Genomic DNA, 12,114 nt, shown 5'->3' with positions numbered 1-12,114 from the left:
TTGTATGACGAAAGGGCTTTTCATTTTCATTATTTCTGTGCTTTCCACAAGATCGGAAGGATGTATTTCATCCAGGATCATGCATTTTCCTACCTAGCTAGCTTGCAAAGGGTGTAAACATGAAGTAGTTATAATTGTGCATTTACTTTGTTTTTTTCTTGTATTCTTTCCTCTTGTTTTAAAAAAAAAATTGCTTCCAAACAAAGACAAATACAGCTGTATTATTTTGACTGAGGAAAGGAAAAGGAGAACACTCAGTTTCAGCACTAGAAACTATTGGATGTCTAGAAGTTAACCTGGGGATAGATCATTCTAATGTTTTAAAAAATAGATAAATGTGTAGAAAATGTAATAAAAATATAATATATAAAGAAAGCTGAGAAAACATCCATGTTTAATGTTAAAGTACTTAAGACAAAGGCTGGTGCTGCAAACTGACATCTTTGCAGGCACTTGATGTTTATATATAGGGCTTCCCATATTAGGAAATAGGAGTTCTTTTAAGAGTGATAGAAAATATACTGGGAGGGACGGAGGAGGGGGTGGTGAGATGGAGACACACAGAGAAATATACAGGACACTCCCAGCGTTTTGTGGCTTTTACTCCATATATGAAAGAAGACAAAACCATACAAAGTATATGTACAACTAAAATTCAACAATATATACAGAAATGTTTCTCAATATAAACGTCCCTATTAGCTTAGTGAATGCCACCAATTCACCTAGTAAAGGTATCAAAGCAATAGAATGGTGATTTTGGTTGTTTCCTCTGTCTTTCCTGATTCCAGTTCAGGGTTTGGGGGTGGGGTGGGGAAAGAGTGGTTTTGTTTTGTTGTTTTTTTTTAAAAAAACATCATCATTCTTGCTCATTGCATTTTGTTAAAACATGCAGCGTTCCCTTTGTGGCAATGTTCTAATCTTACAGCCGATTTTTCCTTTTTCTTTAAAGAAGGGCTGTTAGGTAAAGGTTTTTTCTTTTTCTTTTCTTTCTCTTTTCTTTTTCTTGTTTTGTTTTGTTTTGTCAGTCTGGGATTGGTAAATAAAAATGCAGGAGCCCGAAATGCTTCTTTTTCATCATGTAATGTCTTAAGCTCATTAAACAAGTAAAAACGCTGCCATGTTTGCGCAGATTCTTCTGGTGGGGGAAAATGTCTGTTAAAAAAAAAAGTCATTTTGATGGATATTCCCAAAGAGAAGAGGAGGCTCAGAGCCTGGATCCCAAAGGGTAAGGGAAAATGTCCTTGCAGTGAGGAGTTTCAGGAGCACTGGCATAGAAACCAGTTTCTCTCTCTCACTCACTCTCTCTCTCTCTCTAAGATGCAAAATCAGTTACTGAGGCTGCTCAAGGGAAAAAGCAGATGAGAAAAAGAAAGGGAAAAAGAAAAGGAGGGAAGGAAAGGAAGGGAAGGAGGAGAGAGGGAGAGAGGGAGAGAGCGAGAGGGCGAGCAAGCGCCCAGACTGTCTTGCCACACAGAAGAGTTCTCCAGAGCCTGCTCCTTCGGCTGGGTTTGGCAGATGCAAGCAGGTCCTGGATCCTCCTTGCCTTGTTCAGACGTTTCCCTAGGGTATCAATTTCCCTCAGACAACTCACATCATCTGTGGTCTCTGCATCGTGTCCTGGTGTGGAGAGGAGTACCAATGCGAATAGCCGGGCATGTAGCTGTTGGGGGGCATACTGACGCCCTTGGCTGAGGCAGAAACGTCCCACACTGGAGGCAGCGCCGGCGAGCGCGGTGACAGGGCCGCTGAGCCCGGGAGGGGGTCGCTCTCGTGCGGGTTACTGCCCTGCTTCAGCAATTTCTTAAACTTAGAGCGTTTGTTCTGAAACCATATCTTCACCTGGAACGAAAGGCAGCAGCGATCATTAGGCTCAGCGAAACACCGAACCAGTGCCTCTATTCCAGGCTTTGGAAGAAATACCCCCATCCCCAAAAAACAGAACAAACGAAACTGCAAACGCCAGGTCTCCGCCTTCCTCCACCTCTTTCTAGCCTCCTCTCTCTCACCCCGCCCCTGTCTACCAGGTATCTTGTCTGGATACCTAACGTTGTTGTGCTAAGCTCTTCAGTGGGATGCAAGTCTAGGTTTAAAACAGCGGCATAAATAAGAATAAAATAAGAATGAAGGCGAATGAGATAGTCAGGTTCAAAGTCTAAAGAAGGATTTTTAAAACAGAGAACTTTTCAGATTAAAGCCACACTTCCTCTGATAGTCTGTTTCGTATTTACTAATGCCCAAACCTGACATTTCTATGCATGTACAGTGAGCAAATGACTGTGAACTGAGAAAAACCTGTACATTTATAACCAAATGCCTTGAATATACCTATGCATATATTGCATGTGCATGAAGCATCTTTCTCCTGAAGTAAATATATCCTCATAATCCTGTAGGGAATAGGGATGGTACCTCCTTGGTTCCCTACTTTGTATGTTGTTTAGTCAAATTGTGGTCAACAATCATCACATGGTTGTTAGTGCGGTCACTAAAAGTCAAAGGACTCCTGAAAGTTAAATGTGAATCAGAAATCTGGGATGGAAGCATATCTAAGCTACTTGGTTTGAAGAAGGAAATTCTATGGTGCCACTTCTTTCACCTTGAAAATTCCTTAGCCATAGGAATCTGCTTTACCAAGAGTAATACAGGTTACTGAGTTGCAGGAACCCCCAAAATTTTTGGTGGCAATATGGCAAGAGAAAGCAGGCCGAATTGAAAAGAAGAGCTTTGGGGACATCTGTTCTAAGGCAGCACACAATCACTCACCAGCTAGAGTCTCCTATACCCTGGAGTCCCCTTGCTGAAGATCACCCACCTCACATGAGGCCTACCACCCCATGCAGCTAAGTTAATTGACAAGGACAAAAACCACAGGTGATTGCAGCCTGGCTTTATGACCAGGGTCCTAATATACCTACTTAAGCCCCTTCCTGTGAAGTCTAAAATGCCCCATATGTCTTTCAAATTAGTAGGACAGGAGAACTTCAGCAACTGTACTTAACTGAGGCTTCACCTGCTGTAATTTGGTGAGCATTCCTCTTTGATCTTCAACTCTGCCATTGCTCGCAAGTCCTGTACTCCAGGAAGGCACCTCACCAGCCTGCACCAGTCAGTCACCCAGTATGGTTTAACCATTGAGCTTAAGGGCAATCTTCAGAAAAACCCACCTCACCTATCCTAGGATGGATAGTTTGCACTTTGGTTCCTTTAGTAAATCCTGTTGGAGCCTATACATATCTGGTCCTCCCCCTCACCCCAATTTCATAACTATGCCAGTGAGTTGAAATCCTTATTAAGTCCCATGACCACACAAACAGATCCTTAAGAAACATAGCTCTCATTCTGCATCCTGGCCTGAACATCTTTTTCTCCTACATGTTTTTTCTCTTTCGTGTCGTTCTGCTCTGGAATAGGACTCGATTAATTTATGAGTTTGGTCACCAAAGGACACTAGGCTGGGGTGGGGTCGCCGAGGGTTGGGAGGATGTGCAAATCCAATCCAGCATTAAATACCAGGTCATTTATTCCAAACTGTTGTCCCGGAAAGTGTGTAATGGAGCAAAGGCATTTGTCATTAAGCTCTTTCCATCCTTAGTTGACTAGGCCAAGAATTCCTCCTGATGTGCTCCCTGCCCGATCTGTAAGCAGGATCAGCATTTCAGGGATACTTGGGCCTCTCGGGAATTACCTGTGTTTGTGTCAGTCCTAAGGAAGCTGCCAGTTCAGCTCTCTCGGGAAGGGCCAGGTACTGAGTTTGCTGAAAGCGGTGGTTTAAAGCCTGGAGCTGCAGGCTGGAATAAATGGTCCGAGGCTTCCGAATCTTTTTCCCTTTTCCATTGAACCTGATTTCCCCGTTTTCAATCACTGTGGTTTTTTGTTGATCTGCAAGCAAAAAATACAGAGGAGCAGTCACCCGTGAGGCCACTGCTGCAGCCTTCCTGAGCTTGGCCTGGACTGCGCCGGCTCTTCCCAAAGACCCAAAAGGATTTCTTCGAAGCGTCCCCACGCCACCCTGACCTCTCTGGGTTCACAGTGCCCGGGTACTTCCTGTGGGTGCGAAAGCTTCTGGCCGACCCTGACTCTGGCCCTAATAACGTGGGGGGGGGGGCTGGACCGCGGGAGCGCTCTCGACCCTGGGGCAAACAGCCTCGCTCTGCCGCAGCGGAGGCGGCGCCGACCGCTCTCTAGGGCGCGCGGCGCTGCGGGGCGGCTGCTCTCGCCACGTAGCGGGGGCCCTCGGCCTGGCGTTACAGTGCCTTAAGCTGGGCTTGAGCCACCCTGATGTTTATGCGGCCAGTTGACTTGATGTCACTAGCTCCGAGCCCGGTGCATCAAGACCCTCGTCGAGTCCGACATTATTCTGCTGAGAGGGACCGAATCGAATCCCCAAACAAAACACAACCAGCCGCTCTGACCAGCTCCCCAACGGGCTGAGCATCGCACGGCAACTTTGAACCCCTCGGGGGGCTGAGCACCGTCCGCCCGAGGCCCTCTGCTTCGCCTCTCGGAACAAAGGAGCAGCCAACGTTGTAGCGAAAACCCAGAGGGAGGGGGCCTGGGCAAGGGTGGGGGGTGGAGGACATCTAAAAGCCCGCGGGAAAGAGCCCAATTGTCACCAGTTTAACCAGAGCTAGAGGCAGCGTCAGCTTCCCTTCGGGTCACCGAAGCTCACCGGGCGCCACCCGCAAAGTAGGCCACTGGCTGTCCAGATCGGGTTGGGGAGCAAAACACGCTCCCCAGTTCCGGCTCAGAAATGTCCCCAGTCTTGCCAAACGCCGGTCACAGACCGGAGGGGAGGAGGGAGGCAAAGGGCGCACAGACCCAGCGAGCTGGAGCGCGCAGTGCGGACCAACTCGTAGAGCGAAGCCAGAGCGGAGCCGGAGGCGCTGCTCGAGAGGCGCACCGGAGACCAGGGAGCCAGGCGGGCCGCGCCGCAAGGAAGCCGAGGGTCCGCGGCGGCGAGAAGGGGCCGGGCTGGGCGAGGCCGGCAGGCAGGCGCCAGGCGAGCGGGCGCGCACGAGGCCTGGCCGGGGGCGCGCCGGGCCGCCTGTGGGAGGGGGCCGGCGGAGGCCCGGGCGTTGAGGAAGTGAGCGGGGCGAGCGGGGCGGGCGGGGTGGGGGGCAGCCGGGAGGCGGGAGAAGAGAGCTGCCCCAGCGGCCTCTCACCTGTGTCGTCCCCTCGCGTCTGGGCGGCCGCGCTGCTGTTGTGGTAGGACTGGAGGTAAGGGCTGTGCTGCGAGTGGCTCATGTAGGGGTAGGCGGCGAGCGAGCGGTGGTTGTAGGAGTTGCCACCGCCCGACGCGTAGGGCGAGCCGTGGTGGTGGTGCTGGTGGTGGTGGTGGTGCGAGCCGGCCGCCGCCGCCGCCGCCGCCGCCGAGTGCAGGCAGTGCAGAGGGTAGTGCGCGCCTGCCATGGCCGGGGAGCTCTGCTGCGAGTGCGGCTGTGGCGGCGGCGGCGGCGGCGGCGGCTGCTGTTGTTGCTGCTGCTGCTGCTGCTGCTGCTGTTGCTGCTGCTGTTGTTGCCCGAACTCCATGAAGGCGGATTTGGACGAGTCCTGGCCTTCCAAGCCGTCAGCCATCGTAGTCATGGTCATCATCAAAACTTTGGGGGCTGGAGAAAGCGTTCTCCCGGGTTTCCTCCACCCTCCCCCCACTTGGCTCGCGCCGCTCTCCCCTCTGCAGCCACCTTAGCTCTTGGGATTCTTGCAAAAAAATAAATAAATAAATAAAAAATTAAAAAAAAAAAAGAGGGGGTGGAGGTGGTTCTCCCTCTCCCTCGCTCTTCTCTAATATATATATTTTTTAATATAAAGAGATATAGTGAGCAGGGCCTTGTTAACTCAAAGGGAGGAGGAAGGGGGAGGGATGGGAGAGGAGAGGGGGGAGGGGGGAATCTGCTCTCCCCCCCTTCTTTCCCCCCTTGGATTTTTTGGGGGCTGGTGCAGTTTAAGGCAGAGATTTTAAGGTGGATTCTGCGAAAGTTGCGCGTCTGCTTTCAGACTTGATGCAGACGCCACGAGTCGAATGGTTTGTCTCCAAAGGGCAGCGCCTCCCCATTGGTCAGTCGCCCCCTGACGTCACAGGCGCACGGCTTCTACTGGTGTGTGCGCCGCTCGCCGAGTTCTTCGCCTACCTTCGGCAACTCCAATCCCAGCCCGGAGCTTCAGCCGGGGGCCGCGCGGCTCCGCGCTCAGTGCTGCCGGGGAGGGAGGTGCCTCGGCCGGGCCGGCCGCTGACGCCTCCCGGCGCAGCTCGCGCCCCCAAACCCGGAGCCTCAGTTCCCCGTACCGCAGACCTGGAACAGCCTGGCTGGAAGCCGCTCCCTCTCAGTCCCCTCGCACCCCAGCAGGCTGCCTGTTCTCAGAAGCAGTGCCCTCTGCATTTAAAGCAAGGTCCCCTCCCTTGACCTCCTCTCCACACCCCCCTCCCCCAGTCCCACTATAGTCCCGGGGGAGCGCCCCGTCACCGTGTATTCTTCTAGACGTACTTTATTGAAACCACAGAGGAAAGAAGACCCCCACACCTGGGCACCACCCCTTGGTTTGGGGGGAGGGAGTGTAAAGAAAAAGAAAAATCAGACCCTGTTTTGGCGAGGTTCCTGCCGTTTCAGGCCATAGTTCCTATGTATTGAACAAGAAAGGGGGAACTTCCCCCCCCAGAACGCGCAGTCTGTTCTGAAAGCGAATCGTTGGAGGACTGACAGTAATGCATTTTTTCCTATTGAAAACAGAAGCTACTGTAATGCTTTCAAATATATGCAAATGATACATGCGGTTAGTGGTTTGGCAAATCTTGATTACAATATAAACTACCCAAGTAAAAGTGCCTTCGTCCTAAATTTGTCTCTCGATTACAATTCCAATTGATTTTATTTTATTGTCAACATTGTTAATGATAAAAATAGAGTCGTTTTACAGTTATTTTTACTTTCTGGAAGGAGGCAATTAGAGTTCTAATCAGGAATACACAAAAATCTCCCATGATTAACTGCAGTACTTTGTTCAAATTGCTGCTATAAAATTCAGAACAATTTGCCTGTAATGATTATGGACTGGGTTTATTTTGGGAGGTGGAATAAAAGTGGATATAGCATAAATTATCCTCTAATTATACACCAGTGTCGCCTCAATTATCCTCTTATCAAAATGGTTGTCTAACTGCCGCATTTAGTTTCAATTCTCTCCTTTTTTTCTATAAAAAGAACTTCATACCTTGTTATTATTAATCCATTTATTATTTGCAAGGGGATTTATATCCGCACATCCAGGTGGTAGAACCACTTCTCTTTCAAAGATGGACTGGGGAAAGACATTAAGTTCGGAGCAGCCCAGGGCTGTGGATCTAGCCTTTCTCCGTCTAGTCTCCAGACCTACTCAGATCCAGGCAGCTGAGGAGAGACAGCGGAGTCCCGGAGCGAGGCTCAGGCCCGGCCACCAGGTAGGAGAGCCGGACTGGGGACCAGGCGCTGAGGAGGGCAGGCCGGGCAGCGCCAGGAGTCGGGTCCCGGAACTGCGGGGAGGCGAAGGAAGTCTGCATTGTCAGTGGATCGGGACTGGGTGGGCAAGACATGCAGACCCCCATGGGCTCGGCGCCAGCGTTCAATCTGCGACTAGACCCAGCCAGCGAGCCTTTGACCACACGGAGAAGTGTACAATCTAACATCTCCAGCTCAACATGTGTAGGAACGAGTCTGGGTCTTTGGGAAGACGCCTGGGGACTTCTTTGCACCCTATTGGCTTGGACCCGTAAGGAACCCGAGAAATTGACAATTTAGCGGTACCGCTCGCCCGGGTAACTCCTGGAAAGGTGGCTGCAGCAGTAGCAGCTTGGACTGTATTGACATACTGTGCGCACCTCTGCAGCATCGGCTTATGCTAATTGATTTACCCAGCGCCCTGCCCGGGGTCTCCAGGAGTCGCCAGGCTAGTTTGCCTTTTTCTTTCCTTCCTTCCTCCATTTTATCACATAACCTGAAGCTCGCTGCCCGTGGGCTTTCTCCAGGGTTCTCAGGACAGCAGAATTTACTCTCCTCTCCCCTCCCTTCCCCAGCCCGCCGCGCTTAACTTCTTGAGGCTCGGGAGCCGGTTCAGTAACTCTGAATTCATTTTTAAGTGGATTGCCTTGTTCCCCTTCTTTTAACAAGAGGTGCACTTTAACACGCGAACCAGTAACCCGATCCACGCGTTTACAAATCGGCAGTGAATTAAAACAACAACAAAAAAACCTTCCAGGAAAATGAAAGGTGGGCCAGGGAAGGGGGAGATGTGTGTAGGATGTGTATATGGGGGGAGCAAACGGGAGGTCAGAAAAAGAAAAGGTTCCCCCCACCTTCCCTGGCGGGCTCTCTGTGCACCCGGGCTTCGCGCCGGGCTTGTTTGTGATGTCCTCAAAGCCAGCAGGTAGACGTGGCAATTTTATTGCTTTATACCCTGCAGCTTGCTGTTAACACGGTGAAGGCGTTTCTCTCCCCACATCCCCCCCCCCCACACACACACACACAACCCCGTGCATGTCTATGTTTCTCTTTATGCTCGCAGGTGCACCTATTTCCTCGCTGGCTTCCCCAACTCTGGCCGCACCCGGAACGGGTCGGGTCGTGGCGGGCCCCGAGAAGGTCCCCGCACTGCACACCAGATCCAGGGCTCAGCAGCCTCTATTCAAAGGGTTTTCCCCGCTTGTTAATTCCTGAGGAAGCTTGGAGAGCTAGAATTGTCCGGGTTGAAGCTGCAGGGCTCTCATCCCACCCCCATTAGAGGATAAAACCACAGCACTGTGTTCCAGAGGAGCAAGTGTGCAGTCACACCGAAGTAGCAGTTGTTGCCAGTGGTAAAGGTCCTGCTGAGAAGCACATTGAGCCCAGTCAGTCAAGGGCTGGAGAGCGGCGCGAGCGATGGGTCCCTCCGCCTGGGTTGAGGTCTCGGTGCGACTGTACTGGATTGAATGCTACACTGCTTGAGCTTCCGGCTTTGCGGGCACTCCGGGAACAGCTAGCCAGAGAGCTAGTCCGGCCCCACACAGTGCGCCAAGGTGGCGCGCAGCGAGTGGCCGCCACGTGTGGCCTCTGCCACCAGCAGCCTAGGCTGGAGGAGTTCGCTGCGCAGTGGCTGTCTGCCGAAGGGGCCGCTGCCTGCGGTCGCTTCTCTCCGACCGAACCCGGCATCTCGGCTGCCGAGTCCTTCGCGCGTCGTGGGCGGTGGTAATGCGCCTAGGCAAGTCAGCCCTCGTTTGTTCCAGCCAACGCGCACCTCCGGCCCTCCTGAGAGGCACGAACTCTTGGATTCTTCAGGGCCTCGCAGCAAAGGCGCACGTCTCAGGGCCTCCAGGCCCCAGCGCTCGGCAGGCCGCCCGCCGGGCGCTGGCTCCTACTTCTTTGTCTTGCCCGCCGGGGAACCCTGGCCAGTTCGTGGGGGTGGGAGGAGGACGGCAGGCGAGTCCCGCTCAGTCTTTATCATTCAAAACAGAAGTGAAGCCGGCAGTCGGAGTAGGAGGCCAAAGGCTCTTTTAGATCCTGCAGTAGGCGAGGGTCATATTCACTAAGAAGTTACAGAAGGCAGACTTTGAGGCCTATATTGCTTTTTTTGCTTTTTAAGGTGTCGAGGTTTGGGGACTTATATCCCAGCTGTCAACGTTATTTAGAGAAAAAATAACGATTGTCAATATAAGACCGCGTGGGTCGAGCCCAAAGGCCACGGGTGGGAGGAATGGGATCTTTGGGACAGAAAATCCCCTGTCGTTTTAACTGTAGAGGGATGCTAGCACACTCCCTTTGGGTGCTGACGAGGGTTTGCAGCCTCTGCACCCTGGAGAAGTGCATTCAACCCCGGGCAGGCCCTTGGTTGGGTCTGGTTGCTAAGTTGGGCTCAGTTATCACGTTAATTCTAAGGAAATTAGACCTCAACAAATAGCCTTTGAATTCAAAGAAATAACTCGGTATTGATTTACATAGCCATGCTAAGAACCTCCTTCTCAAGAGGAGACCTTGGTGGAAAAAATTCCTGCTAGTCTTTCCTTCATTCAATGTAAACTGTTTGTGTACTTGTGTAAGGAAAGGGTGCTTGATGTCCTGGAAACCCAGGCACTCTTTTCCCCTCCCCCAACACATACACCTGGGGAAGCTTGGGAGTGGAACAAGAGAGCTGCCTCTTTCCCTTTCTTAGCCCAAGTCAGTGATGGTATGTTCAGGGGCAGGCAAAAGTATCTGACTAGACAAGGAAGCACTGAGACTGTGGCATTATTTCCTTTAGTTATAAAACATAATGCCCATATTAGCACCCTACCCTCCCAGGCCCATCCAAACCCTCCCAGGATCCCCAAAACTCCACACGCAGAAGGAGGCTCACTAAAGTCTGGAAACATCTCCCTCATCTCTCCAGTTCAGGGTCCCAAGAACAGGTAGCTAAGAAACTCCAACACGGATGTCACTGGCCTTACTGGGCCAGTGATGCCCACTGGGAGCTTCGCAGACTTTTTCTAGTGTCCAATTTGGAGAATATTAATTAAGCATATTCTAGACTAGAGGCCCCTGCTCCAGGGCAATCTTTTCAAACCTGGATTCCAGGGAAGTTATGAAAGCAAAGCCAGTCAGGTCCTCAAATTCAACACATTTTGCCTCTCTCTGTCCCATTCCCAGACTGTGAGAGCATCCAAAGCTTTCCTAACAGAGGGAGCCAATATGTTGGGCATACAGTGGATTCAAGGGGGGAAACAACACATGTTTCTACCATCCCTGTATACAGAAGTCTGTCTGTTCTCTTTTTCTTTTCTTCCTTCCTTTTTTTTTTTTTTAAAGTTTATTTATTTTTGACAGAGAGAGACAGAGCATGAATGGGGGAGGGTCAGAGAGAGAAGGAGACACAGAATCCGAAACAGGCTCCAGGCTCTCAGCTGTCAGCACAGAGCCAGACACGGAGCTCGAACTCACAGACCGCGAGATCATGACCTGAGCTGAAGTCGGATACTCAACCAACTGAGCCACCCAGGCGCCCGCCCCCTCCCTCCCTCCTTTTTCTTTTTCTTTTTCTTTCTCTTTTTCTTTTTCTTTTTCTTTTTCTTTCCTTTCCTTTTTTCTTTTCTTTTCTCTTTTCTTTTCTTTCTTTTCTCCCCTTCCTTCCTTCCTCCTCTTTTATTAAGCATAGGACTCCACTCCCTAATACACTAAATATTCTTCTTTCTTTCAGTCCAGGAAAAAAATAACTCAATAATGTTTAGACACTTAGATTAAAACAAAATGAATAGCGATGTTGGTATTTTTAGCCTGTTGGGTAAACCAAGGCTGAGTCCCCCAGATTTGCCATGCTGGGAAATGTAGCAAGGCAAAAGGGGAAGGGATAGGGTGTTTGAAGTCAGCTTTAATCAAGCCAGTCCTTGGAAACTAGGACCTCCTGACCATTGGAGGATAAATGCAGCCCTGGAGTGGCAGGGAACAGGCATCAGCAGGAAATGGCAGACTATTTTTAGGGTAATAAGGAGTTAATATAGCTGGTCAAGCCTCTTCCTAAATGCCTGGAAGCATCCTCTGTTTTAATTTCTTCATCCCTTCATCAGCAGTAACATAAAAAAGTCATAACAAATGCCTCAACATTAAGGGAGAGCCAGTCTTGGATAGCTCTTGAGGAAAACCTGGGATGGAAAACATCCTCTTGCTATCATGTGAACTCTTAGATGGTTCTCTTGTTACAACAGAAAAAGAAATCAAAACTGTTTCCCATTAGAGACAGAGAGAGTTGTACCTGACTACCTTTGTGATATAGATGTTCTGGTGATTTTCATATTCATGACTATTCCTAGGTACTTCTTATCTATGTTTATTTCATATGTTTATGAAATCATATGTTTATTTCATAACATCCAAATAAATGGAAAGGTAATTTATTAGGTTTTTAGTAAAACTTTCCTAAAGGGGCAACTGATTGGAAAACTCTTAAAAGAAGTGAGGGGTTTGTTTATTTGTTTGAACCCATTCTCTCATCTGTGCCCTTTCTCTTTTGTTCAGAGCAAAATCCTTTTTTACACAAATCTAGGAGGAAGAACACCCCCCTTCCATCCTACCCAGAGGGCGATGCAATAGTACTCTTCCATAGGTTTCATAATTTTGTGCAGAAACAAAAATGCTTTCC

General features: G+C 50.1%; 1 protein-coding gene across 1 annotated transcript; it reads right to left on the bottom strand.

Annotated features, from left to right (window-relative positions):
- Nucleotides 1-593: 593 nt before the first annotated feature.
- On the bottom strand, nt 594-5,758 carry DLX6 (distal-less homeobox 6). The gene is made up of 3 exons (XM_049641500.1): nt 5,166-5,758; nt 3,689-3,882; nt 594-1,842 (listed from the first exon to the last, which is right to left on the bottom strand). The coding sequence occupies exons 1-3, from the start codon at nt 5,593-5,595 to the stop codon at nt 1,591-1,593; spliced, it is 876 nt and encodes a 291-aa protein (XP_049497457.1). The 5' UTR covers nt 5,596-5,758; the 3' UTR covers nt 594-1,590.
- Nucleotides 5,759-12,114: the final 6,356 nt, after the last annotated feature.

This window comes from Panthera uncia, chromosome A2 (assembly GCF_023721935.1).
Source record: "Panthera uncia isolate 11264 chromosome A2, Puncia_PCG_1.0, whole genome shotgun sequence".
Classification (NCBI taxonomy): domain Eukaryota; kingdom Metazoa; phylum Chordata; class Mammalia; order Carnivora; family Felidae; genus Panthera; species Panthera uncia.
This window is presented reverse-complemented; position numbering and strand designations above follow the sequence as displayed.

Coding starts and splice junctions, on each gene's coding strand:
- DLX6 (XM_049641500.1), bottom strand. CDS start 5,595: ATGATGACCATGACTACGATGGCTGACGGCTTGGAAGGCCAGGACTCG. Junction 3,883..5,165: donor GACGCGAGGGGACGACACAG/GTGAGAGGCCGC, acceptor TTTTGCTTGCAG/ATCAACAAAAAACCACAGTG. Junction 1,843..3,688: donor TAGGACTGACACAAACACAG/GTAATTCCCGAG, acceptor CTTTCGTTCCAG/GTGAAGATATGGTTTCAGAA.